Source organism: Colletes gigas, unplaced genomic scaffold (assembly GCF_013123115.1).
Source record: "Colletes gigas isolate AHSC1104 unplaced genomic scaffold, ASM1312311v1 Colletes_gigas_Sc00047, whole genome shotgun sequence".
Classification (NCBI taxonomy): domain Eukaryota; kingdom Metazoa; phylum Arthropoda; class Insecta; order Hymenoptera; family Colletidae; genus Colletes; species Colletes gigas.
Window position 1 is genome coordinate 1,159,746 of NW_025106676.1, and position 27,634 is coordinate 1,187,379.

The 27,634-nt window shown below is 38.1% G+C and overlaps 3 protein-coding genes across 6 annotated transcripts in view; 1 reads left to right on the forward strand and 2 right to left on the reverse strand.

Annotated features, from left to right (window-relative positions):
* Positions 1-1,909, reverse strand: part of LOC122403208 (long-chain-fatty-acid--CoA ligase 1) — a 23,219-nt gene extending 21,310 nt beyond the window's left edge. Inside the window, exon 1 of the mRNA XM_043406571.1 lies at positions 1,631-1,909. Coding sequence (XP_043262506.1) covers position 1,631 — 1 coding nt within the window. The 5' untranslated portion in view covers positions 1,632-1,909. The remainder of the gene's footprint in view (positions 1-1,630) is intronic.
* A 264-nt stretch (positions 1,910-2,173) lies between these two features.
* Positions 2,174-3,292, forward strand: LOC122403236 (protein dbl-1-like). The gene has a single exon (XM_043406623.1). It carries the CDS (start codon positions 2,174-2,176, stop codon positions 3,188-3,190), a length of 1,017 nt encoding a protein of 338 aa, XP_043262558.1. The 3' UTR covers positions 3,191-3,292.
* A 1,002-nt stretch (positions 3,293-4,294) lies between these two features.
* LOC122403253 (microsomal triglyceride transfer protein) lies at positions 4,295-20,679 on the reverse strand. Of its 4 annotated transcripts, XM_043406658.1 has the most exons (7): positions 20,154-20,679; positions 17,546-17,770; positions 17,255-17,412; positions 14,686-14,709; positions 9,790-9,983; positions 8,386-9,039; positions 4,295-6,584 (listed from the first exon to the last, which is right to left on the reverse strand). In XM_043406658.1, the coding sequence occupies exons 3-7, from the start codon at positions 17,319-17,321 to the stop codon at positions 4,836-4,838; spliced, it is 2,688 nt and encodes an 895-aa protein (XP_043262593.1). In that variant the 5' UTR covers positions 17,322-17,412; positions 17,546-17,770; positions 20,154-20,679; the 3' UTR covers positions 4,295-4,835. The 4 variants fall into 4 exon arrangements, with proteins under 4 accessions (XP_043262593.1, XP_043262594.1, XP_043262596.1 ...); XM_043406659.1 differs by lacking the exon at positions 17,546-17,770; XM_043406661.1 differs by lacking the exons at positions 14,686-14,709; positions 20,154-20,679 and having other exon boundaries at positions 17,546-18,608.
* Between the last annotated feature and the right edge of the window lie 6,955 nt (positions 20,680-27,634).

Genomic DNA, 27,634 nt, shown 5'->3' on the forward strand with positions numbered 1-27,634 from the left:
TTCACTGAATTGAAGGGTACACGAAACCCTTGTGCGCAGCTACCGTGGCTCACACTGAAAATCGTCCACCACCTTTGCTATTCCACCCACTCATACACAAGAGTATTCGTATGCTTACATTTATAAAATATCAACCAATGAAATACATATGTTAAACCGTAGCGTTATATCATTCGATATGATACAGATGGTCAAGCATTTCCTACTCGCGTTACAATAAGATGCTACTGAACGATGAAATGTTTCCAAATACATATTTATTTTTCTATGATATAGAGAGACTCTCTTAAAAATTGAAAGTGTACTACGCGTTTACAAAAATTGGAGCCAAGTAGCAAGTGTGCTATTTTTAACAGTTAATTATGTTTACGGTCTTGACGATAATAATAATTAAAGAAAAGTAGTATTCTATCGGTAAAATCAATAAGCAAAAATGTATGGATTGTGCAAAACCACACGTGGATGAGCGTTAAAATTTCTGGAACACGGTATCATTATTTAAAGTCCAATCGATAGATGTAGTGTAAGAATTTGTACCCAATTGTGAGACACGATGGTGATAGTTGACGAGTACTGCAGTGTACAGGAATAGAATCTTGGAGAGTCATTCATTATTCAACAAAATAATGATTCCAAAAGCACGCAGCAAGGCAAGCGAAAGCCTGGGTGTTGCATAATGTGTTCAAACAACTCCACACAGTCAGAAAGTCATCGTACACGAATTTTATAGAGCATACGTAGAATGAAATACGTGGACGAAGACTGTTTGACCCACTGTATACGTTTTGCGTACAACAGTGCACTACAAAAATTTGACACATGCCACGTGTACCATAAAAATACATGTGTATGCATACCATGCACACTATTAATAACAAAACATGCTGATCAGACCAACTACATAGAACATGTGTACACAAAATGGCGCGAATGTTATATTTGTAAAATTATGCGCGCGGTTGTAAAAATACATAGTTTAATTATCTTCGGTTATTTTTATCGTCAAGAGTTGTACAAATAGAAACGGGGCATGAACAATATTAAACAAAAAGTACATATATAGTATATAAGTATACAATAGATATATTCTTGATATGTACGATATGTATTATACAAAAAGTGTGTATTTCAGTCGACCACGTCCAAGTCCAAAGTATTTTAAATAATTAAGAAGTAGAAAAATCTGTTATTTAAAGACTAAAGAGACGACCATCCAACAAGAAGGGTCGAGTGCGTTAAAATATTGAATGGGCTTATTAAAGATCATCAATATGTATAGCCACAAATCAATGTAACAGTAGAAAAGGAACTTTGCTTATATCTCAGAAACTAAAATCGATTATCTTAATTTCTCCAAGGGATTTTGAATATGTTCAAAATAACATTCTTCGTTTAAAAATCAACGAAGAGGTTTTTCTAGATTTTTACTAAATTCTTTATAGCAACGTTCGAAACATTTATACAATCTGTTTCCTACGGTGCCCCATAATAACAGAATTTTTGCTAAAACGGTATTTAATTTATGCAGGTGTTTCATATTCGCCAATGCGTAATCGAGGGGTGGACGATCCTCCTCACCGTGGGAGACTGTACAAAACCGGAACCCGTTTACGCGGTGCATTGTACTTACTGTTAAACTAATTTGTCGGGCTGTCGCGCGATCTTCGTGGCAGACTGACTGATAGGATTCGCCAGGAGGGAACTCGAGACGGAGAAAAAAAACCGTGGCTGGCCGGTGCCAGCGGAAAACTCAGGTCAGAGCCACGGCATGACACTAATCTTGCCGAACGACACGCGTTGCAGTTATTCGCTGGCGCGTCTGCGGCGTTATGACGTCAGCCGTTGAATCGATGCTGGCTACTGCAACGACCCTTAGAAGCTACCCCGACGCGTCTCCCCTTGGTAAAACAGGCGCACGCGCGATCGCGCTTTACGAGCATCGTGACCTGTCGGGTCGCCCCGGTGTCGAGTGGCGGTCTGCTGGTGATAAGAGCATTCCAGCGGCAATTTCGAATCGCCGCTCGCCATTGGCGAGCTATTTAAAAGCGGTCCTTCAGCGGCGACCGACCGACCCAAGGATTCGTTTGCAGTCAGATGCGAAATCCGATCGACATCGGGTCGAAATCATGCGATTTTTCGTCGCCACTACACAATAAAATCTCGCTACGGCGTTATGGATTCGTTTCGGTATATCTTGCTGCTGGTCGTCGGTACCATGTGCGTGTGCGGACTGTGGAGAACGGGAACGTTCTCCTGGCATACGTCCGCCGTGCACGCGAAAGCCTCGATACGGTTCGACCTTTCTATTCCAGCGTCGTCTCCGTCCGTTCTTCGTCGACTGTCCAACGGAACGAGCAGGAGAACTGGCGACACGATCGACGGAAAGCACCGTGGCGCGGTGTCGAGGTACATGCTGGAGCTGTACCATCGAAAATCGGACGTGGACATAGTTCGAGCTCTTCGACCGATTCGCGCATCCGTCCCGACCAGCGACGGAGCCAGGATCCTGGCGTTCTCGGTGCCCCCAACCGAGCCTGACGAGACTCTGGAAGTCGCGGAGCTCCTCGGTGTCGCGGGAGCCATCCTCAGGGTGCGTTTGGACCAGACGAACAAGTCGGTGAGCTGCAAGTCGAGGCGCGATGACAGCTGGAGGGCCTTCAACGTCACCTTCAGCGTGGCTGCAAGAGACGGGAATATCGTTAGATTTCGAGTGTACGGAAGAGTCGGGTATCGTCCATGCGGCGAAAGTCCGATATTATTGCTGAATTACAGCAAGACGAAGAAGAACCGTCTTCGGCGTTCCGCTCCGGAAGAGGAACAAGAGGAGAGCGACGGTTCGCGCAGAAGACGCAGAAACTCCTGCAGGCGTCGTTCTCTGTATGTGGACTTCTCGCTGATCGCGTACGACGAGTGGATCGTTGCACCGCCAGGTTACGAAGCGTATCAGTGCGCTGGAAAGTGTTTCTATCCGTTCGGGGACCATTTGAGTCCCACGAAGCACGCGATCGTCCAGACCCTGATACACGGGGCCCTCCAGGGCTCCGAGAGCGCCAATAAACCCGTCGGAAGGGCGTGTTGCGTTCCAACCATGCTCGCGCCTACGAGTTTGTTGTATCTGGATTCCAGTGGAACTCTGACTTATCAATACGGATACGAGGACATGGTTGTTACAGAGTGTGGTTGTCGTTGAGAGTTGAATACTGACGAAAGGTCTTTAGGTGCGTGGTTTGTTAATGAAGCTTTGCACGATGAAAGAACTGGAAATTCTGAAGTCAGTGATTGTGCTTTTAGTTGGATAGTCATACCCTGACTTACGTTTTAATGGACAGTAAACTTTTGTCTAATTTAATAAAATCTTAACCCTTAAGTGTATTATTGGGATCTCCGCAAGTTTAAACTAATAATTGTTTAATGTATGTAAATGTAATTATTTGCAAATTTATGTGATCCGCCATTAGTTATTTTCTAAATGCTTTAAAGAAAAGTTGATTTCCATCTTTATGTATTTCTAAACTTATTACACTATAAAACAATTGGCATTTTAAAGAATTTGTTACATGGTACGGTGGAAGAGAAAGATGACTTTATGAATTCACATGGGCCCAACAACTAAACTTAGATTGAGAATCCATTTAAGGGTTAAAGGACAGTAAACGTATTCCTAATTTAATACAATCATAATTATGTGCATTATAGTTATCGTGACTTATGCCAGTTATTCTGGAACCAATTGGTACATACATAAGTACATACAGGGTACGACTGTATACGGTTAATAGTTTACGAGACATTTAATGTTAAATTGTAGCTGGCCGTACACACACAGTTTGCAAGTAAGAGTATAACGTATTATAGTTGGTAAGACGACTGTTTAGCAAACTAATATGCTTCTCTGATTATAAAAGGGAGCAACTGTGTTCCTTGTAACCAAATTCGACTGTGTCTATTTATTTAGAGGTACAATTTTCATATTAATAGTAGTAGTGAGTCATTGCTGGAAAGACATTTTGATAAGTTCCTGATAAATGGTGTAAATTGTAAATTGCCAATTAGAAATTTATAAAGTTTCATGAATTTAGGGCCTTCCTTGTCTCAAACGTTGACTGTTATTTATTAATTGGAATGGCGTTGTCTTGGGGACCAAGAAATTCACGTGGAAATAAACGAAAACGAAAACATTAATGTTACAAATTTTATATTTTACAAGAATAAATAAAAATTCTTCTTTAATATCGAGTGTCTCTGCATTACCAATATTTGAGTAAAAATATTTCATGATATAAAATTGGGTTATTTTAAATTTCATTAATTTTAATATCTATGTATATTAATATTCACTTATATTTCTCAAATGCATGTAAAATTCTAATTGTACGAAAATTATCATGAAAATTGCTCTTTGTATTGGAATTTCTACTTTTCTTCCATTAATCGTTTTACAAATTCAATATTACGTTTCATTGTTTTTTAAAGCAACGGAAGAATCGAGTAGAGATAGTCATTATACAGAAGCATGTACACGGAGAAATAAAACGAATTAAATCAGTTTAAAAACTAATAAGTCTATTGATAATCGGAATGACTTTGACTGACTTTTATTAATGAAACACTGCTTCCTATCCACGGACCGCAGCACACAGGAACGCGCACGCACAAGATTTACAGTACAAAAATACATTACACCTATGTATAAACACACACGCAAGGTAGGACGCACGCGATGCCAGTTTCTCACGCCGCGTAAAATGCACGACTGGAGGATAACAATATTTTCCATAAAACTGTTTCTTTATAAACTTTATTACATCCGGCAACAACCGTTTAGTCTTCAAAAGTTAACTGAATATTTTCGAACACATCTCGTTGTTCTTCCGGTTTAGAAAATAGGACCTGCCTGGATTGTGCATCCTCGTTCTTCTAGTCTTTCGCAGTCTGTGCCTGCTACCAGCTATTCTCTCGATCTTATAAACTTGGTATCTCACATCGTCCTCTGGTTGGCTGAGCCTCATGCACAACGAAGAAACTGGCCCGGAGAAGTCCACGTCGGTGGCTAACTCCAGTTTTGGCTCCAACGTCATCGAGAACTCGGCGATGCTCTGCACGAAATTAGAGCGGACTTTGGTGCCGCCTTGAATCACGACCCCGGCTTTCAGGTCCACCGACGACTGAGCGTTCCTAGACCAGAGGCTCAACTGTATTTGCCCCGCTAAATCGAAGCTCACCGCGCCTTGAACGTCGGTGTCTGCCACGAAACCCGAGGCCAAAGGAATGTATTCGTTGTAATTGTGAATGGAGGCCAAAGCTTGAAACGCTGGAGTCCGGTCGGACGCAGTGCCGGACCATACGTGGCTCATAAGTTCCCCCTGGCCGGAGAAGAAGACAAACGGCCTGATACCGACGCCCAGAAAGTCGATTTCCATTCCCGCGGTAGCCTGTTCACCGTCTTGAGAGTCCTCTTCCTGGTTCGAAGTCGAGACGAAGCTGCTCAGACCACCGGCGAACAGCCCGAGAGAGAACAATGCCTCCTCGTGGTTGTCCACCTCTAGGACCACGTTCACCACTCCGCGTTTTAGCAATCCGGACTTGATCTCTTGGACGGTCACCAGGGACCCGTTGCTGTCGGCTGATCTCAGAAACCTCCTCGTGAAAGCAGTACTCAGACCACGCTGCGAGAATACGTTATAATTGACCACGTTCGTTCCACCGTTCCTCAGAATCTCGTCCAGGTACGCTGCCAACTCGGAGTTCTTCTCAGAGAGTTGCTCCAAACGCTGGCTCAAGTATTTTCGAACTTCGTACGCAGGATCTGCGCTGGTCAAATATTCCACCAGGCCCTTGATATCCTCTTTGGACGGTTTCGACTCGAGAATGATATCTAACGCTAGAGTCCGGGCGCTGCTGTCTCTCTTCGGGCCACCGATTTGGTAAAAGACTCGCTTGGCGACGATTTTCACTTCGGGGGTTATCGAGTCCCTGGAGAGGGCGGAAAGTGCTCGCCAAGCCGCCACGCTGATCGCCTTGTTCTCGCTGATTGCAAATTTCAATAGAGTCAGGATCGCAGCTTCGCTTCTCAGGTTTCTGAGAGCTCTGAGGAACTTGAGCTTGCACTCCTCTCCCGTGCAACTGTCCAAACCGATCTCCAAGCTGATTCTGGCTTTCTCAACAGCAACTTGTGATTCTAGGTGGCGAGACATCGCTGCTGCGGTCAGAGCCAACGTTTCGGAAACTTTGTCGTTCTGAATCGTTTCCTCGGACCGCTTTAGCACGTCTTTCGCGACATCCGCGTTCGGAGTCGGCGATAGAGACAAAGCCCACAGGTATCTTTCGGTGTCGTCACCTACCACATCTTGCCTGAGGACCTTCATCACTGCCTGATGACCCGCTAACGTCGACGCTGAACCAATAACATCCATGAGTTGTGTTTTCAGTTGACGATATCTCGGGCTTTTCAGTATTCTTTGAAGTTCTTCGGGCGAGGTGGATTTGACTAACGGTACTAGCTTCAGAAATGCAGATGCGGATTTTCCCGTACCTAGCGCGCTACTTTCGAGAGCGCTGCGGTATTCTTCGATCGTTTGCTCGATCTAAAAATAAATTAGCGTGACGAATAATTATTAATCGATATTAAACAAGTTCTACATTTTTCGTGACAAAACTACGAGTCAGGTTAAGCTTTTTGTAAAAAGTCGACACGTGGAATCCTGATGGTTGCTTCCTAATAGCATGTATTGAGTGTCTTATAATTTTCTCGCGACGTACAGAACCAATAGAGGAACAAGACAGTCAGAGTGCGGGGAATTTTGGGATAATAAAATACTTTCTTTAGATCGTTCCTTACTTACTGGGTAGAGTATCGATAATAGAAATACAAAATTAATGAAAGCGTATGATTTGTTACCTCTTATTACAAAGAGTATCCGTCAAGTACTGCTCCCTCTTCGATTTTAACAAAGCTTTGGTTTTGTGAAGCGGCCAAAAATAAAGGATACATATATTTTTTAGTTGTAATGATTTAACTATTTTCCAAAGCGTCACCTTTTAATGTTATTTTGAAAATTATGCATACACATTCTTTTTATTTTAATAGAAAATAATTTGCAGACATCGGTAAAAAAAGAAGGGAAAAGTAAACCAATTCAGAGTTTTATTAAAATTTGTGAGGTGACACTTGGCGAATGTTCCTTTACTTATTCGAGTTTCTTTATACATTTATATGTATAAATGATTTCAATGGCATTTAAATATTCTTTATGAAAATGTTTTTAATGCCAAGTAACAGTAGTTTTGATGATTTTTTTCCAATTTATGAATTATTTCGCTTCTTGTTCTGTTGTTGCCTCACACGGTTCGCTTTGATGCTATTATTAGATGCATACGCGTACATTGCCAGTCTCATACTAAATTGTGACTATCAGAATTAGTTTTAATGGTTAGAGAAGAATGTTTGAATAGGTGGGGAATATTCTACAAGGGCGTATTATGTTCTATAGAACAAAACCATCTCTAATAATAATAGAACCTTCGAATATTAGAGTGTTCCGATGGCAGAGTATGATAACAGAAAGGATAAAGAAGCTTCTACTGTACACGATACGTTGTCTTTATATTGTTCATTAGTCATTTTCTAGATACGCACAAATAGAAGACGGAAAGCGTTTAAGATACAAACTTACTAATGTCAACATAGATAATTTTAGACATCCCAGCCTCTCTAGACTTCAAGTGTTATTGGTTTTGGCTAGGAAACGATCTCTATATTAACATGAAATATTTACGGAATATTGAGGAAGGTCACCAACCTATCATCAGATTAGTTCAGATTAATACGATAAAGCCACTAAGAACGTAAACAAAATTCGTTTCCTCTGGATAATTTCATAAATAGAAAATTTAATTAAAGGGTGATAATTATTGTTGATTCTCAAAATATTACACTCAAGTAATGTAATCAGTAAACATGTTTCTTTGATTAACCATTCCTTCATTTTTCCTCAATAAAGAGAGATGCAAACAAGCATGCCATAAAAGCATAAGTCATATCTGACATGATTCACAGTCGGGGCAGTGGCCCTGAGCGGCCAGTTAATTTTAATTCAACTATGGTCGAGTATATGCATGCCTGGAAGATATTTAAAGCTCCTTTTCTCGAAAGCTAATCTTGAAAGCTAACTCTAACAGACTACCGAGGATTATTGATAATCGATGGTCGTCGTTGACATATCGTTTAGCTTATCCCACTGCTTTATCTTCTGTGCCTTCTCTGCAAATACACGCCTTATCTTTCAAACAACGATACAGCGTCAGAATAGAATTCGTATTCGAAGTGATTTACAGAGCTAATTAAAATTGTTTCAAAAAACTACTCGACGCTAATTTTATACTAACCGTTTGACAGACGTCGTTCGGACAAGTGGACCGTTCCAATTGAAGCTCGATATTCGTCTCGTGACATCCGGGTAGCAACATCGCGATTGCTTGTTCCAAAGTATCCACCTTCGCGATGTTTGTCGGCAAAACGTCCGGTATTCTTTCGAGCGTTCTTTTGGATGTAACGATGGTACCGACTCCAGATCTCGCGGTCAATGTCGTTTTATGCGTTTCCTCGTCGTGAATTATTTTCGGTAAAAAGTACTCCGTGAGCTCGTAAGTGGAATTTCGAGTGCTCGCGAGCTTTACGGCGAACAACGGATTCGGATGACGTTTCCTTGGCGGCAAACTGCCATGCTTGCAAAACGTCTTTCGTTTTCCTACGGTGTTAGGACCCAGGGAGTGGTAAGTCACGTTGCAGAGCCCAGAGGCGTCCAGTTCTTGAACGTCATCGTCAAGCACCTTGTATTGGAAGAGACTAGCCAGACCGCGTTTCAGATTCGCCGAGGAGATGCTCTCCGATGGGTCCATGTACACTGACTTTATGTCGCCGTTTTTCCATAGTACGAACAGAGGTTTCTTTACGATCTCGTCCACCTTGGACGAATGCTCGACGAAACCCTCTGGTTCTGGAGTTCTTCGGGACTTGATCCATAGCTGAGGCGACAGGAGCTGCGAAAAATGATCCGTTTTAACGATCGACATTTTATAATGTCATATCATATAGGTTCTTCTACGACGTGCTTACTAGTAATATTCTCTTTCTATTGACTTATATCTTTCGTTTCATTAGACATTGTAATAATTGATTCGTATTTTGATCTGTTTTATATAACGTTAAATCGTTGAATTTCTTCTAACATTCAGAAAGTGAATTTTCAAACTTAAGACATTTAATGCGAAACGAATTTACTATCTGTGAATACGTTTCAGTTTACTCTTTTTTCGAGGGAAAGGTTATCGGTTCCACGCTGGGAACGCAGACACTCTCAATACTTATCGCTGTTTTTTGATAAATGTACCATTTATAAAGAGAAAAGTATATATATTCATTTTTAAGGTAACTCGTAAAAGAAACGTTTTTAATCTTATTTTACGCAAGGCAATTTTACGCGATCAAATTGTGTAAATTACAAAATTTCCACTTTTAGCTTCTGTTTCAATAACAGGGACTAGAATCGATTGCTTGGACGAAGAATGCATATTTGCGATTGTTCAGTGTTATTTGCTTTAACCGAAAGACAGCGCATTAAAGCTTTATCGTTCTCGAGTAACGGATCCAGCCGAAGCGATTCTATTCATAGAAGTCCCTTTCGAGAACTTCCTTTCAATCGACGCTAATCAACTATAATCTTTCCACGGTGTCAAAGGTATCCGGCGATAGAAAAGTAATTTCTTTTTCGATAGAAAGCGTTCTCGTACCTCGATCTTCAGCAGAAAGGTTTCCTGGTCGATGGGATCTTGCCAAACGGCTGTCACGTCCAGGTCGCCAGTCAATCGAAAGCCAACGTCCCCGCTGGATTTCGTCGGAGCAGCCTCGCTGAAGAGCAAGGTCGTCGTCATCTTGTACTTGAGGCCGCTCACTTTATCCCAGCCTTTGGTTGGCCTTGCCACCACTGCAAGAATAATCATGCACAGCCTCCAATACATGGTTATCGTGGCGTCGGAAATTGGGTAGAATTGTCTCGGCGTTGTCTCGTTCGACGAAACGCTCCGACGACCGGCCGAAAAGTATTTTGGAATGTGACCCGGCGAGAGTCACGCGTCGACTGACAAACATTGTTACTCCGGAACCGCTCGTCTAAACCGATGAGACACACAGGATACCGGTCGAATGTGTGCGTGCGTCGCATGCGGGTTGACGCGAACGCGCCGTTTGTCGATACGTATGTTAAGTGAGTGTGAGTGTAACATAGAATGCTCGATCGCGCAGTGATTGAGTCATGAAACATTGCTCTTTCCCTTGGCGATCTGATACATACGGTTGCGGACAAAATTAACTGGACAGGTAAAGGAAATAAGTATAAATTAAATTTAATCAAAGCAGTATTATGCACTTAAGTTTTATATGTTATATATCTTTATGGTAGATAGATTATTTAGCGAGTAATTGAAATTGATATTTACATTTGTGTTGAATTAATGTATACATAACGAAAACATTGATTGATTGTCGAGGGTCAAAAATGAGTGGACAATTGTAAACAAGCGCCAAGTATCCTTTCTTACTCTCACGCAGTAATCTCGAACGAACTATTTGGTTGATGTGTAAGTATAAAACAGATTATTTCTAAGGGAATAGCAGAATGTCAGTAAAAAGAGAATTTTCAAATCAAATTCATAATTTGATTATAGCGAATCGTCGAAATAAATTAAGTTACTGTATAGCAGCAAAAAGGTACAGTTTTTCTAAAAGTGCGCTCGACCAAGATTGTAAAAAACATTTACTACATAGTACAATCAACATGTAACAACATCAACACGAGGAAACGTTTACCATTTGCTAAAAAATATACAGGATGTTTGGGCACTACTGGGAGAAATTTTAATAGGAGATTGTAGAGGCCAAAATAAGACGAAAATCAAGAATATCAATTTGTTAATTGAGACTTCGTTAAAAAGTTATTAAACAATTAAATTAAAAAATTTTAAATTGTTCTAAAAAAATTATTTTTGGTTGCAGGAATCAATTATAATCATTTTTTATTAATACATATACCCTCGAAATCCTACGCACTTTCGAGACAAAAATTACGAAAATATCATTTTTGGCTAGAAATGGTTCCCCAAAATTTCATGCCTACGTTTAAAACATCATAACTCTTGAACGAATTGGACGATTTTAATGTTTCAAAATGCAAACGACGCGTATTTTAATCTAGAATATGTAGAAATTCCAAATATATTCGAAAACTTGTTCCTTGAACCCACAAAATGAGAAAAACCCCATAAAAGTGGTTCAATTTTCAAACAGCCATAACTCCTGCAATAGTGAATATATTTCAATGAAAATTTTTTCTAAAGTAGAACTGATGAGTACCTACAAAAAAGTATTAGACAACTTTTCCATAGGGCGTCAAACAAAATCACCAAAAATGAAAAACAAATTTTTAAGAAAAATCAACAGAGGGGGTGCTGAAAGTTGACGAAATTAAAAAAATTCAAATCGTTCTGGAAAAATTATTTTCAGTTGCGGGGGTCAATTACAATAATTTACGGTCAATAGACATACCCTCGAAATCCTACGTACTTTCGAGAAAAAAATTCTTTACCGAAAATATATTGTGTGGCTGAAAATGTTTCTATAACTTTTTAACGAAGCCTCAATCAACAAATTAGTGTCCTTGATTTTCGTCTAATTTTGGCCTCTAGATTCTCCCATTAAAATTTCTTCCAGGGGTGGCCGAATACCCTGTATACAGTAAGGAGTATAATTGAACCAATAACCAACACAAATGTAGATAGTAATTTCAATTATTCACTAAATAATCTATGTACCATAGAGATATACATAATATATATAGAACTCAAGTACATAACAGTTATGCTACATTGATTAACTTTAATTTATACCTATTTTCCCTACCTCTACTCTTAACTTTGTCCGTAACTGTGGAAGTTAGTTTACGAATCGATCTAAAATTTGTATTCGTTATTTGTGTATAAAATTTTCCCCAACTCTGATGCACTTGATTGCCATTTAAAATGTTAATAATGACAGATGAAATTTAGTATTCCTGACCATGGTGAAAAGGTGATTAAGCAACCGTATTACTGACAGGAAAGTGTTGTTTTTGACGAAAAATCGTAAAACTTGTAGAGGAAGCTGGTTCGATAAATTCGAGTTATAAGTAATTGCAGAATAGTTGTCCGTCGATCTGTAGAAGAAAAACTATTGCTAGAGTTTATGGTTCCCACTGTCGAACATAGCGACGTATTATTGTCAGTTATAGCATGTTTCTTAACAGCCGGAGTACGAGGGCGAATAAAAGTAGAAAATACAATAATAATGGGAGACTATAAGTAGATACTCAAACAACACGCCGTTTTACATTAATAGGCAAAAATTTTATTATGCACCAGGATAACGACTTTAAGCACTCATCTAAATTGTGTAACGATGGGTTCTTATTGCAAAAAGAAACAGAGGGTGTCCCAAAGAAAATGACATGATCAGCACAGTCAGCGAACCTGAACGCAATTGAGCTTTCATGGGAAGAGCTCAATTTCATTATCCGGTTCCACTGTCCAACATCGAAAGTTCTCTTTTAACAATCGCTACGAAGAACACGGAACAATATAAAATTAGAGACAGTTGGAAAAACTTATCAGAATACGTTAGGCCATCGTTAAAAGTAAAGATTTCTCGACGAAAGGGCAATTTAAAAAACATATCTATCTTTCTGTAAAATATGTTGCTTGCTACTTTTTTGTTCATATTTTTTTTAAACTAGCTTGTTTCTTTAAATGCAGGTAGTGACTCCTGTGTGAGTCCAATTATGTAAATATAAAATGTATATGTTTAAAGCGTATAAAAACTGTCTAATTATCGTGTAGCTACAGTATGATTGCATGTAATTTTATTGTGGAAAATGAAATCAGATTATATTTTCTCCAACTCCGGACGAGTATAGTGACGAAGTCTAGTAGACTGTAAATTAGTATGGGCATGTAAACACTTGTTAGCTTTCCTCTCGCGAACAGTACAATTATATGTATAAGAGATATTTTCGGTTTCTCAATCCCTTGACATACGTAAATTTCCGACGTACATGCAATAAAGAAATATTTAAAGGATTAAAGTTTAGTCCAGTTCATTTTACCGAACATAGTAATCGTTAAATAGTACGCGTCTTTGCTCACTTAGTTTACATTAGAACTACACTGTAAATTTGATTATAGCGCTAGATGCCGAAGCCCTTTTTTAAGCTGCGAATTTAACACGCGCGAATACTCTGAAATGAATTTCCCATTAATTGTTTCGATTTGGCTTTGCTTTGTGACACGAAAAACCAAAGCAAGAAAACGAAGACTCGCCCAACAAGGAGTAATGTCCAGGTTTAAAATTGCGGGATCGTGCGAATACTTCTGTCAGCAACAGATCGTATATGTACATACGTGCGTGTGTTTGCTATGCGTCGTACACGCGCGGGTAAATGTATTCATACGGTCGTCTATACACGGTGACTCAAAAGTGCGATCAAAACAGACACAACTGAAAATCGATTAAAAGATGATACTCCGAGATATATTTCCGAATGAATTTATTACTTGTTTTTGCCACGATTATCGGAACGAATCAGTTCTCTTTGATTAAATATTTAATTCTATTAGGAAAATTTACTTGAAACAGTCAACCGTTAAAAAGTGTCAATGAACTTTGAACTCTCAATTTACAGTTGATAATGACAGTATAGAGTTAGTACGAAACTCTGTACCGAAGTTTGTATTCTCAAACTACCCTGTATACGAATCTGCACATATTTAACGGGTATAGAAACGTCAGAGTCTGGATCGCTGTTCTAAAACCAACTATGAGACGTATGCAGCCGGCATCCCTTTTGCGTGTACATACGCACGCACTCACGCACATCCGCATAATCTAACGATAGACACCGTTAATTCACAGAGTCCCTGCTACACGACACAGACACACATATGTCAGAAATTGCTACCGCTTAATAAAACAAAAGGTAAGCCTTAAACGGAGGATAAATGCCAATCATGAAATTGCTCGTTGATAATAAGAACGAATAAAAATTAGATGAGACAGTTGTATCGATGCATAAGTTTATTATAAATTTATATTTACTTAACATCGTCAGAGTTTGTGATTCGTGATATTATTCTTTATAATAAATTCCAATTATATGGTAACAAATTCCAGTTTTATATTCATTAAGTTTTTTAATTTTCTTTTAATAAGTATCGGGCATTCTGATGCTCATTAATCAAGATACGATCAGTATTTTATGTTGCAAATTATTACATCCTTCCAGCGCAAGTGTTTTGACCGTGAATAACAGTAACTTCAGGTTGAATTTTCTATTTTCAGCGAGAAATATCAAAGCAAAACAGAATGATGTTGAACCATAAATACTTAAGCTCCCGTTGATAGTTTAGGATCAAGTGTCTAGTCAAACATGTTTGGATTCCTTCCTATTTTACAGGCCCACAATTGTGTAACATTACAAATGTGCTTTACGTCGATAAATTTTCTTACGTTAAAACACCCTGTCCTACATTTTTAACATTCTATTCGGAATGTATCTGTTCGATCGTAATTTCATACGACTTTGAAATAAATGAATTATTTACCTGGTGCCATTCGACAGTAGGAACCTGCAAAAAGAAATAAAAATCCCAATTAAAAGTGACCTTCGACATTCTTTTAAAGTAAATTTCAACTAGTTTGCGTAAAAGTATCTCTTTCCTTTAACGTTCGCGTGCACCAATGACGAATAACGAGAACAAACATTTCATTCTACTGCGAGTCATCGAATAGATACGAGTTTTCTGAAGGCTGTAACCTCGATAACCAACTACGTACGAGGTCGATTACCAAAAAAGAAATAAACTAGCAAGTAACGAGTGACTGTGTAATTGATACAAGTCAACCTAGTTTAGAATTTGAGAAACACAACCTGATTTAAACCTTGCACGATGATAGCACTCGAAACCAGAAATTAAAATACCACCCAAATTCATGCAAAACCAAAAAACAACCTCGCACATTGTCGTCCAGAAAAGACAAACAACCGGTTGGAAACTCTGACAAACACCAGGAAAAACGAAATCACGAAGAGAATCGAAGTACTATTTGAATTTATTGGTTATTTACGTTTCTTGTTTATTATTAACTATTTTTACGTAAATAGTATATCAATATTTGTTAATAATGTACAGAATATCGTTATACAAGCGTTTGAATGTCGGTCACGATATTATTTTAATGTATTCTTGATTTCTAAAAGTTTTCTAAACGTTTAATTTGACTTTCAAGAAACTGTTACCATAAATTGAAATATTACAAAGAACGTGCCACGATTTCCTAAAAGAAATATGTTGGAGAGCCAATAGGCAGATACCACATTCTATTATGAAATGAAGCTGCAGAAACTACAGTATCGATGGTTTACAATAGACATATGTATGTATGCCTACTTTTGGGGTTTCTGAAAGAATAGGTTTAAAGATTCAATGGAATTTTAAAATTGAATAAATAATTTTAGCATAATATTACTACCTTATCTACACAAATAAAATTGTAACTTTGTAATTATAAAATTTAGAGTATCTAAACCGAATTACACATTTTTAGAGTTTTCGTCTACTTGTTCCGGGTTAACTTAAAATTCATGGGACTGATTTTGAGTAAACCATCACTAATCTGTCCTGTATACATTAGGGAACAACTGGCTAAGTACTAAACAAATATAAATAAAACTTAGTTGTCTACGTCTGTTCGCTATCGCGGCATGGGAAAACAGCAAGAGAAAATAATGTTTCATTTTCGAACAATGGTATTTAAAAATTAGTTTTATACGCGTACGATTGCATACGATTTGGCTGGCGCTCAATGTTTCTACTTATACCGATGCTCAACTTGAATTTATTACGCGCAATATATATTTTCAAACTCGATTTTTCTTGAAAACGAAGCTTTATATAAACAAATATTATTCTTTCTTTTCGATTTGTTTTCTTACGAGGAATCACCTTCTCGCCGGTTGTCCTACGAACAACAGTCTGTATAAAGAAAAGAATGTATATCACTTGTATTTACCTAAGTTACGGTTGGAGTCAGGTAAACTATACTGGAGCAAACATATTACAACTTTTAATCAGCGCACTGAGGGGGTAGAGTCGAGTAAATTTTATTCGCAAATATTGAATACAAATTTTATATGTACTAATTTTTAGGTGTAAAAATTCTTTTAATGAATATTAATTTATAAGTGAATTTACAAACGAATAAAAAAGTTTTCGAGAAGTCAATGAACGAAGATGGACAAAATTTTATTCGATATTTGTCCATTGTGAAATATTTCCTTCCGTAATTGAAATTTTCATTTTTATTTAACGAGTAAGAAACAAACGATTGTTTGTTTCTTACTGATAAGAATTTTGCCCATCTTCGTTAACGATCGACTTTGATCAGCGACGAAATTCGAAAGTAGCGGGGATGACGTTAAGCAGGAAAGTATAGTTGCAGATTTGGCATGATTTTCGGTCATGCGCATTGGAAAACAGCGGTGTGCCTAGCCTGAGCAATAGTTATTGAGCCCCTGGGGTTTCTAGACACAACGATCTTCGTAATACGTAACATTCGTACTAAAACAATGTGCATCTGATTTCTAGTAACGTAGACTAATACGCGTATAGTTGACATTTCTTCTTCTTGCATATTGACAACATAGAACTATTAACAATTGCTTTATATTTCAAACTTATTCACAGAATGAAAAGAAGTTGACTAAGAAAACTATTTACTTTTGTGTCTTTTATTGTATAAAATGATATATAAAACGTATTAATTTTGTTGTATTTTTTTATTATAAATACTGATGAGGCTTATAGCTGTTTTCATATTTGATACTTTATATTTTTCCCCGTATAATATTAAACCGACGTTTGCAATAGTTATTTCAATATTTTTTCATTCTTCATTTATTAACGAATAATTTAAGAAAAAATGATCTATAAACAGTGAAAGAGGGGCTACGCGGTACCCGTTTTCTCTCGATTTTAGTCCTATACTGAGGCGATTTCCAGCGCGCGTGATCGAAAAACATGCCAAACCCGGGAACTTGGCAGGAGAGAGGCCAGAGGTCTCGGCGAGGCTAGGAAGAGAAAGCAGGCGGGCCAACACAGCCTGGTAACTCACCGAAGAGTGCCAGAAGGTAGACGAGGGAGACGGCGAGCACCGTGACCGGCCTTTCCGGACAGGCCATCTTTTGCTCGTTCCTCTCAGACGACCTTCCTCGTGCCTACTACCTCGGACTCTTCGTGTTCTACGTCGCTCTGTGCCGTCCTCTTCTCCTTCTGCGAGTAAATACGAGTAATTAGACGGGGCAGGCCTGCGTTATCGAGTTCCGCGACCATCTCTGCCCGTTTCCATTCCCCTCAAGTCTCTACCCCACAACGTTCGGGATACCACGAGGACGATGTACCTTACCCCCACCAGTAGACTTTGTTCCTCGGAGGGGAAGGGACGTCGTGTGGGGGAGGTAGATCTGGTTTACTGTCACGATACGTTCTGAAACGGGACGAGTTTTACACGGTGTCTGGTTCTGTCGATTCTTGCGGCCGTTTCACTGCTGGTATCGTGGTCGAAAACGGTGCAGTGAACTGTTCCGAGCTGGCGTGTTATACCAAGTGACACCTTCACGTGGCTGCGAACCTAAAGGGATCATTAGGGCTTACGTTACTCTTCGATCGTTAAAGGACAATTAACCAGGGGTGCGCGGTTTTTCGAAAGTCTCGAAGTTTGGGACGGGTCAGTAAAACTCATATATAACAGTATGATACAGTATAGTCCATCTGTATGTAAAAGATTTGAGGCTCGAGCGTTCCATGTCGAGAAGAGAATACAAATAATGAGCATAGGCATGTTGATAAGATTCGTGTTAATTCAGTTATAAAATATTTTTACTATCAATTATTCCTCAACAAGAATTTCAATGTATTCATAGCCCCCTCCGATCAAAATGTGTATTTTCTATGGTTCTACTTGTTCATATAAATACGTTTGTATTTTGTGATTCTTGATTCAATAAAATTTATCTCGTCGTCTGGGTTCCCCAACTTATTTTTAAGTTGATTTCGGTTACAATCTTTTGTAAATAACAGTGCGTGTTTGGTGCATCTAGTCTAGCATGATAACAGTATAATCTTAAGTAAATGATATCATCGTTAGTCATAGGCATCGACATTTGGACTTGTACCCTTAGTCACTAAGAAACTTTCAACTACCCCTACTCTAATTCTTTGTTTTTCGAATCTCGACGCGTACCATTATTTTGAGAGTTTTCCCCCATTTTTCACGACCCGACTCGAGCTTGTAACTTTGAGAATCCGTGCACCTTAGCAATTAGTCATTTGGTTCGATGCAACATTTTGATCGACGAGTCATAGGCGACAATAATTATTTATGTTTGATTTGGACGAACTTTACGGTAAAATATTGTGTGTATTATTTAAATTATTATTTGGAACATAACATTTTTTGTTAGAAAGGCCGGGAGACGCGCGGTTTTCGTGGCGTACTGTTTTCTTGTAGGAAATGCAGCACGTTTCGCTTTCAAGAAGCGATAAGCTTATTATAGCTGCCTGAGTAGCAGGTCCTTATCTACTTAGACTATGGACATGCTCGTGGTATACTATACAGTTCAAGGATGACAGTCGCGTCACAAAGCAAAATTATAAATATTCATTGCTTTTGAACATGTTCGTTACTAAATATTTTACAATTGTAAACTCGTATGCATTTGTATCAGTAAATTAAACACTGTTTTTGAAGACGTACTATTCGTGAGTGATTTTAATGAACGACAGAACATGTTTCTCTAGTGATTAATTTTTGTAGATTAAGGCATGTACAGATGTTAGGATTAGACGCACGATTGTATTCAACAGTTATAAATATAGATCCATGTATTAAGAAAAATGAATTACAGAAATAATCTCAAGAATTCGCAAGGTCAGCGAAGACTCTAGAAGTCACTCTACAGTCAATGGGAAGAATGAGTTTCAACAAAACCTATGTAAGAAATGGTTATCTAATTCTAGAGTATTTAAAATGTTGTGATTTTGTGAATTAAGATGACTGAATTGTAGATCATAGGATTTTGACAACGAGTAGATTTTTGGCGGGTATTCTTTCGGCAGAACTGACAGTGTTAATCGATTGTTTAAAAGTTGTAATTTTTTCAATTGAGAAGAAAAAAATAATTGACGAAAAGTATTTCCTGATTCTACTCAGTTCTTCTGAAAATGTATATTTTCATGTTTTTTATTTCATCTTGGAAATTGTGTGAAGACAAAAGTACGTAGTAATTATTGTAAAGAAATGTAACATTACTCTTTGGCACCTACATGCTTTGAAATTCATCGTATAGAACTTTATTCTTGATCATTAACATAGCTCGATAGTGGCCAGGCAAGGCCTCTTTGCTTACAGAAATACTTTTCACGCGCTAATTCTTTTTTCACGGTGAAAAGGAAAAAGTGACACACTTATGCGAGTCTGGTAAGTACCCATTCCAATGATTTTTAAATAAATCAAAATAGAGTAATCAGAGTTCGCAGTTATTAATTTTGTTTTGCATTGCAACGAATGCTAATAACATTCCTCTACTTACAAAAATTTTGTATTAGGAACTGTAAAAAAAATACTGTTTCTTTCGTGCCCGATTTCAAACGAAATAAATACATATATTGAAGATAACGTATGCTCACGTGATTTTCCGTTTTATAAACTTATTCTCTATCTTCGCTACCATTAAAGTTTTACTATTATATTTTTTTTTTTAAACTAGAAACATTCAATATTTATATAACTTTATAATTTGCAGTATATGTATCAAAAATATTAGTATACTGGTTATTGTATTGTTAAATAGATTTACGATTAATTATATGCGTTGTAAATAAGATGGTTGGACAAAGTATATTTCTTTAAAAGTATTTATTATATTTATAAGCTATTCAGTTTCCTATGAAGTATCTTAGAAGCCTTGAAACTATAGTTATTTGTGAAGTTCAAACGCGGTCAAAGCACTTACGTTTTACGTTGACAGACACAGAATTGCTATAGGGAACGAAGACCCGATGGGTTCCCCCATTCGGATTCGGACAGCATCGGTTGTAGTCGTCGAAGTAGCCGCTCTTGAGTGACGTCTGCGAAAGGGGGTAACCCTTCCGGTACAGTATGGGGAATACTGGAGAGTGGGGGAAGGTGCGAGTCTCTACCTGGCCTCCCAGGATCTAACACCACAGATAAGTTATAAAATAGACGTTGCAAGTAATGCTTTTTTGTATCATCCGGATTGGAAGGAACTTTTCATGTTTGCCAACCTTACCGATTTCGGTGGTTCAGTTGAGTATAGTTTCCAGCCATCGCTCTTTGAACTCGAACGAAGAGGTCGCTCGAAAATCACTAGTTGTGGCAATACTTTCACTTCCTACTTTGCCGACGCAGTACCCGCGAGATGCTTTACCACAGACGAGGTATTTGTGATGATACCACAGACGAGATATATGAACACAGACGAGATATATGAATAGACGTTTCACGTAATGTAATTTTTCGGCCGGAGTTTCTGGGGTCCCGGGACCCCATTACCATTTTCGTGTCACTCGCTACGTTATCAACAGATTCAGAATTTAACACAAGAGGAAGGGAGACAGAAAATAAAATTACGTAAATTTTATTATTTTTTAACGGAATGAAAGCTTTATGGTCCAGAATTGAGCATCAATCGATTAATTTCATTGGAATAACCAATCGATTGAGATTATTTAAAGATTTCAAAATTATTAAAATACGTAAGGATCTCATTGATAAATACACCGCAAATCCTCTATTTTTTATTTTAAATTGTAATATATTATTTATTTATAAACTAACTCGGCAAAAACGTATTTGCGACTCGAAATCAGTGTTATTAGACCGCACACCAGGACGAAGAATGTATGTGGAACTATAAGTAGAACGCAGCCATTAGCTCATATTATTTGCTATGTAATTAATAATTATAGGTCTCACCTCGTGGAGGTTGCTGCGACTGGAGACCCACCCTAGCCTCGCCCCAACCACCCTTCCTTTGGCGAGGAATTCGAATACCTACCTAAGGGAGAAGCTATCGAAAAGTTAGAAACGAGCTAGAAAAGGAGCGTTCATAAAAGAACTGCCCAATCAATAGATGAAGTACCTAACAAAATGTCAATATATGTGAGATGATACACAAGTTTTCTAAAAACGAAATTGAAATGTACAACTGCATGCACGAACTCTGACCGATGAAGAGATCAAAAACCTAACAAAATGTTGATACATGTGAAATAATCCATCACATGTTTTCTAGAAACGAAATTGGAATGTGCAACTGCACGTATGAATCCTGATTACTAAATTATCAATATGTACTTTATTATTAATTGTTCCTGCTTAAATAAATACTTGCATTACGACAGTGCCTAACAAGACACTCGTACAAAACGAAGAAAGGATCCTGTTCCGGAATCCCAGAAATTTCAATAATTACGCAACGGCTAAAGCATCGCCCGTATGTCGCTAGGCACGGTCCTGAACCGTATCGCGGCAAAGGCCTTATACGCAGACGTGAATACGCGCGCCGCGCCGCGTGCGTGACAGTATCGACCCGATCGATGATTGGATCGATCCAAAAATTGCCGTTTTTGATCGTTGAGCGACCACGGTATACAGTGGCGGCCAGCTACTTAAGACCGCTCGGTAGTTAAGGAAATAAATAGTGCTGATATTTTATTCATTGTATTTTTCGTATACTAAACTCATATGAAATATATTTTGAACTATGTTATATCACAATATCGCAATAATTTTATTTACAATACTATTAACTACAAATATTTTTAACATTTTCTCAGATTAGGTCGTTATGACAGCGAACAACTACTTAAGACCAAATCAGACTAATACTATAAATACAGGTAAAATTAATGAAACTTGTTAATTGCGGAAAAATAAAACTTAGCAAATAGTTAGTAACGCGTTGCACTCCTTTTTTGTCGTATCGCTTCTTCACAACGTCGTGCAATAGACTCAATTAAACGGCGACAACGCTCGACTGGAATATTATTCCACCCTTCTTGAATAACAGCGTACAATTCATTTAAATGTTTGGGCTTTTTATATTTTACATGTTTCTCCACATCAATCCATAGCATCTCAATAGGATTGAGGTCTGGAGATTGAGAGGGCCATGGTAAAATATTTACATTTTACTGACATAAAAATTGTTTAACCCTACGGGCTGTGTGTTTCGGATCATTGTCAGCTTGCAAAATCCAGTTATCTAGCATTTGATTTCTTGTAAATGGGAGCAATACCTCATTTAATATCAATGTATTTGTATTGACCCATTGTTTCTTCAATTCTATGAATTGGGCCAACACCTTGTAACGTAAACGCTCCCCAAACGTTCACTGAACCTCCTCCACCTTTCACGGTTGATTTTATGCATATTGGTGAAAATTCCTCGTTGACACGACGTCGAACATACAATTTGTCATCTGACCTCACTCTATTAAACTTGGACTCATCGGTAAAAACAACTTTTGATCAGTCTGCTATTGCTCAGTTGCGATGATTCTTAGCGAACTGTAAACGAAGCTTTCAGTTTCGTTTGGAAATAAGTGGCTTCTTGCGAGCGATGCGACCCATAATATTAAATTCGTTTAATCTTCTTCGCACTGTTCGAACACTAATTTTCCTGATAATTTCGGCACCAGATTCATTGAGGACTTGTTCGGCTCTTTTGTAACGATCCGCTCCAGAGATGCGGTGAAGAATGCGATCTTCTCGTGCTGTTGTATTACGAGGCCTTCTTTTACGCGACACGTTACAAACTGATCCTGTTTTAGATATGAATTGCATTGCCTGTATACATGCCGTTTTGGAAATATTTAATTTAGTAGCAATTGTTGAAAATGAGTATCCCTCATCTTTCAATAATTTAATTTGAATTCTTAGTTCAAGAGTAATGTTCTTCTCTCGACTCATGATTGTTGACTGATTAGCAATTGTTTGCGATCTTGAATGCAGTGATCCATCGCAACCATGTCAACAGTGATGGTAACTAAGGATCTGATACAACTATGTAATGTGAAAATAAGCAAAAAATGAAAAACACGAATCGGTCTTAAGTAGTTGTCCGCTGTTATAACGACCTAATCTGAGAAAATATTAAAAATATTTGCAGTTTATTGTGTTGTAAATAAAATTATTGCGATATTATGGTTTAATATACTTCAAAATATATTTCATATGAGTTTAGTATACGAAAAATACAATGAATAAAATATTAACACTGTTTATTTCTTTAACTAACCAACGGTCTTAAGTAGCTGGCCGCCAGTGTATATACGCCTAACGGTGAGTTACCATATTTCTCCGCGTAACACGCGTTCGTAAATCGTCAAAGCACGACACGAGAGATCCGTTGCCGCGATGCGTGTACGTTTTTTACCGTGCAAAAGTGCACTCCGGAACTCACCGCCACTATCGCCGCCGAGAAAACTTATTCGGTAAAACTTTGTTCATTGTTTTAGTGTTAAAAGTGTTCTAGACGGAGAGCTAGACTTCAGCTCCGTAAAATTAAATATAAAGACTTATTGTTAAATTGTGGGTCTATCAGTTCGCTTTCCCTCCCGTCACTCCGCATCCTGAAAAGTGTGAAAACCCGCGATTTCCGTGACGCACACCTATATCCACGGTGTTAACACGAAACAGATCCTGATGATCCAACCAGAAATGTGCAACTGCACGTATGGACCTTGCATATTAGAATACTAATATGTATCTTAATATTAATCATTCCCACTTAAATTTGCGCACACGTTTCGGTAATATTTAATAAACGACAGGAGAACGCTTTTTTATCTTATAATCTATATACATTTGTACTTATATTCTAACGCAACCTGTAGAAACATGAAGATATATGAGGAAATATTTTCTTCTTGGTGTCTTCGTCACTCCCACGTAGTTTTCCTGAAACAATAACTCATATCCAATAAAATATATAACTCATATAAAACAAATTAATATGAAAAAATATTTCTTCTTGGTTTCTTGATTAATCCCACGATGTTTCCCTGAAACATAAATCAGACAATAAATAAAATTATACGAAATATTTCTCTAAGAGCGATCAAGATGGAATCCGTGTACCATTTCCAATTCCATTCTTCGATGATTATATATTCTGTAACAAGAACTTGTTCAAAGGATTAAAAGCTGAAATGAAAGTTGTAACGTGTAAAATTGAATGTAAACATCATAGTAACGCGGCGCCCCGTTTAGGAACCTACGACGACGACGCCCCTGAGGTGGAAAAACCCCGTACGCGGCACTGTACAGAGCGACTGCAGGTACCGCGCAAAGGAAAAACCCTTCTCTCCATGGTCCGTCCTTTTCCTTGAAATAGCCCACAGATTTCCAAATCAAAGGAGTCAAGGTTAGGCTACAGAGGTTACGAGCAGACGACGCTTACGGTGTTCGGCACTCCACAACCTTGTATCGCAAACCATCCCAACGCCCAAGCCGAGGAAACCGAGATTTATACAGTGACCGGTACCAAAAGCTTGTCCAACACTCTAGAGGAAGACGTCTCCGACGGCACCTCTACAGATCCTCTCTCATCACTCCTCGTGGAAGAAGACGTGGCCTACGCGGCCCACGGCACTTCCACACTCCTTCTCCAAAGAAAGTCGATCCGCGAGTCGTAGTAACGACCAAACTACGCGTTCGGCTATCACCAAAACTACCTCCGCCAGTTAGATTTTAAATCGCGCCGTGACAAAACCGTACGTGTAAACCCTCGACCGTATCGCAAAATCAAGTGTAACAGTTTTATCTTTGTTTTGTGAATAATAAACCACATTCCCGTTACAAAGTGTATTAATGAACACAGAAAAAAATAATTATATACCGTCAAGATAGACTAATGGTAATCGATCATAGAAAAAATGATATTATGAAATTAATATTTGAGCTTCCACGAGTAAAAATTGCTATTAAAAAGTTTAAAAACATAAATATTACGTGGAATTGAATGAAAATTCGCCTCAGTGTTAAGATAAATACGAAATAGATTGAAAATTTTATGCATTTGTTACCCGTAGATTTTATTTTTCGTTTCCTTTATGAAATAAACAATTTTTCAAGACGTATAGATTGCAATAATTATATTTTACTGTATTCAAAACTAAATTAGGTTCATACAGAAAAAGCACTAGCTAACGAAAATGTCGATTCTATTCGGCAATTAACTCTCAATATGAAATATCGAATTGCAATTTGCATACCCTTTTAATGCAAGCATTCTATTCTCCATCAATTAAAACAATGATCGCGAACAAACTTTGATTTATGCAAAGAATACAGAATATTTATAAAAAATTCGCTATTTATAAATAACAATTGGATTGCAAACGTTATTATATCCCGTAAAAATTACCAACTCTAAGAATGAATAATTAGTGATATATGTAGATATCTATATAGCAATCATAAATTCAATCTACAATAAAATTAATCATAATATAGAATTTTTAAATGCATCACAAATCTGTGATTAAAATACATTCCGATATATTACAGATTTTAACACGTTATGAAGAATAAAACAATTGGTCTATTCACAACAGTACTTTCAAGCAGTATTTCTTTTGAGAATAAACTCATAATTGGAATAAGCGTCCACTCGTCTTAAATTCAAACAACCCGTGAGTGGACCATTCTTTCTTTCGCAACGCTAATTTATAAAATAAAAAACTATACGCGAATGGTGGTTGTTATTCGTAAAATGAACCACACAGGGTTCCTTTATTAATTAAATCGCGTGCACCCATATTCAATCATGCGCAACTCTAATTTTAATAATGACGTTGAGCCATTCGAGGCTTTGCAGAATCCCAGCTTGCTTCTCGATGATCCTGGTGCAGTGGGCAGCGTTTTGGCCAGCTTTTGGGCCAGCTTTTGGGCATTGAATCGCAACTCTAATTAATAAAAAACGCGACAAGTCAAGATCGCAACGCTAATTTAGAATATAAAAATTCCAAACGCGATTTATAACAATAAAAGCAACCGCGAATTATGATTATTCGCAACGCTACCCTGAAAAGTAAACGCGAAAAATAGTAATTCGCAACGCTAAGAACAAACCGATCAGTACGTTCGCAACACTATTCTTAAATAACAATAAAAGCAATGGCGTATGGAATTCGCCACGCTACCCTGAAAAAGAAACGCGAAAAATAGGAATTCGCAACTCTACAAGTAAAACGCGATTATTGTATATTCGTGACGCTATCTTTAATGGAAATACATTTATGTTTCGCAACGCTAATGCAAATCGCGTTGCCCAAAAATGCTGGATCAGGTGCTGGCGTCCTCGGTTGTAGCTAGAAACATACATGCACAAAATAATAAAACTACATCAAGCTACTTCAAACTACAATAGAGTGGCACATATGGGGATGAAGTTAGACGTTTTAAATATCGCAACACTACGGGGCAACAACGCTTTAAATCAACAATCGCAACGCTAATTTATAATAGAAAAATTATAAACGCGATTTATAAGAATAAAAGCAACCGCGAATGGTAATTATTTGCAACACTACCCTGAAAAGCAAACGCGAAAAATAGTAATTCGCAACTCTAATTCGCAATCGCGTTTACTAAAAATTCGCAACGCTATTTTTAAAGCAAACGCCCGGTTCCTAGGTTTGCATAAAGACAATCGCGAATCGTATTTATTCGTAACACTGATATATCAACGCGATAAATATTTGTTCGCAACTCTACGAGCAAACGCGAACATTGTATATTATTCGCAACTCTAACTTTAATCAGGGGCTATTGGTACATGTACATAGACATGTACTGGCCACAAAATAAACTAACTACTACTAGTACTACAATCGGGGTAGAATTTGGGCATTGAAAATATCGCAACGCTAAATAAAAAATCACACGATTAATCAAGATCGCAACGCTAATTTATAACATGAAAATTACAAACGCGGTTGACATGCATTATACAGGGTGTCCCGTAAATAGTGTAAGAAACGGAAATGGGGGGTAGGTGAGACAATTCTAAGCAACAATTTCCTTTGCAAAAATGTCGGATGGGGCTTCGTTTTTGAATTATTAACGAAAAACACTGACCAATCACGGCGCTCGTCTTCCGCGCGCTCAGGGCCGTCCGACCTCGGAGAGCCACCGCGCCGGGTAGGTAGCAAGATGCGCGTTGAAAATACATCGAGGAACGAGTACAAATAATTAAAAATACTACCACTGCAACTGTTACCTAATTCGTGAATTACTACGTAATTAGTACGTAAATTACTAAATGGAATTTACTTTTTATTAATTATTTGTATTCGCTGTTTCCAAAGAAGAAGGAATAAAATCTCGGAATTTTTAGAAAATTAACCCTTCGCACCCGAGTGACGCTTCTCGCCAGAGTGTTTTAAAATTAAAATAAGAATTATT

Excerpts from the sequence above, each read along its gene's own strand:
- LOC122403236 (XM_043406623.1), top strand. The coding sequence starts at position 2,174 with ATGGATTCGTTTCGGTATATCTTGCTGCTGGTCGTCGGTACCATGTGC.
- LOC122403253 (XM_043406659.1), bottom strand. The coding sequence starts at position 17,321 with ATGGCCTGTCCGGAAAGGCCGGTCACGGTGCTCGCCGTCTCCCTCGTC. Across the intron at positions 9,984-14,685 it reads CTACTGTCGAATGGCACCAG|TGGTGGCAAGGCCAACCAAA; the intron begins GTAAATAATTCA and ends TTATTCTTGCAG. Across the intron at positions 9,040-9,789 it reads CCTTTCTGCTGAAGATCGAG|CTCCTGTCGCCTCAGCTATG; the intron begins GTACGAGAACGC and ends CATTTTTCGCAG.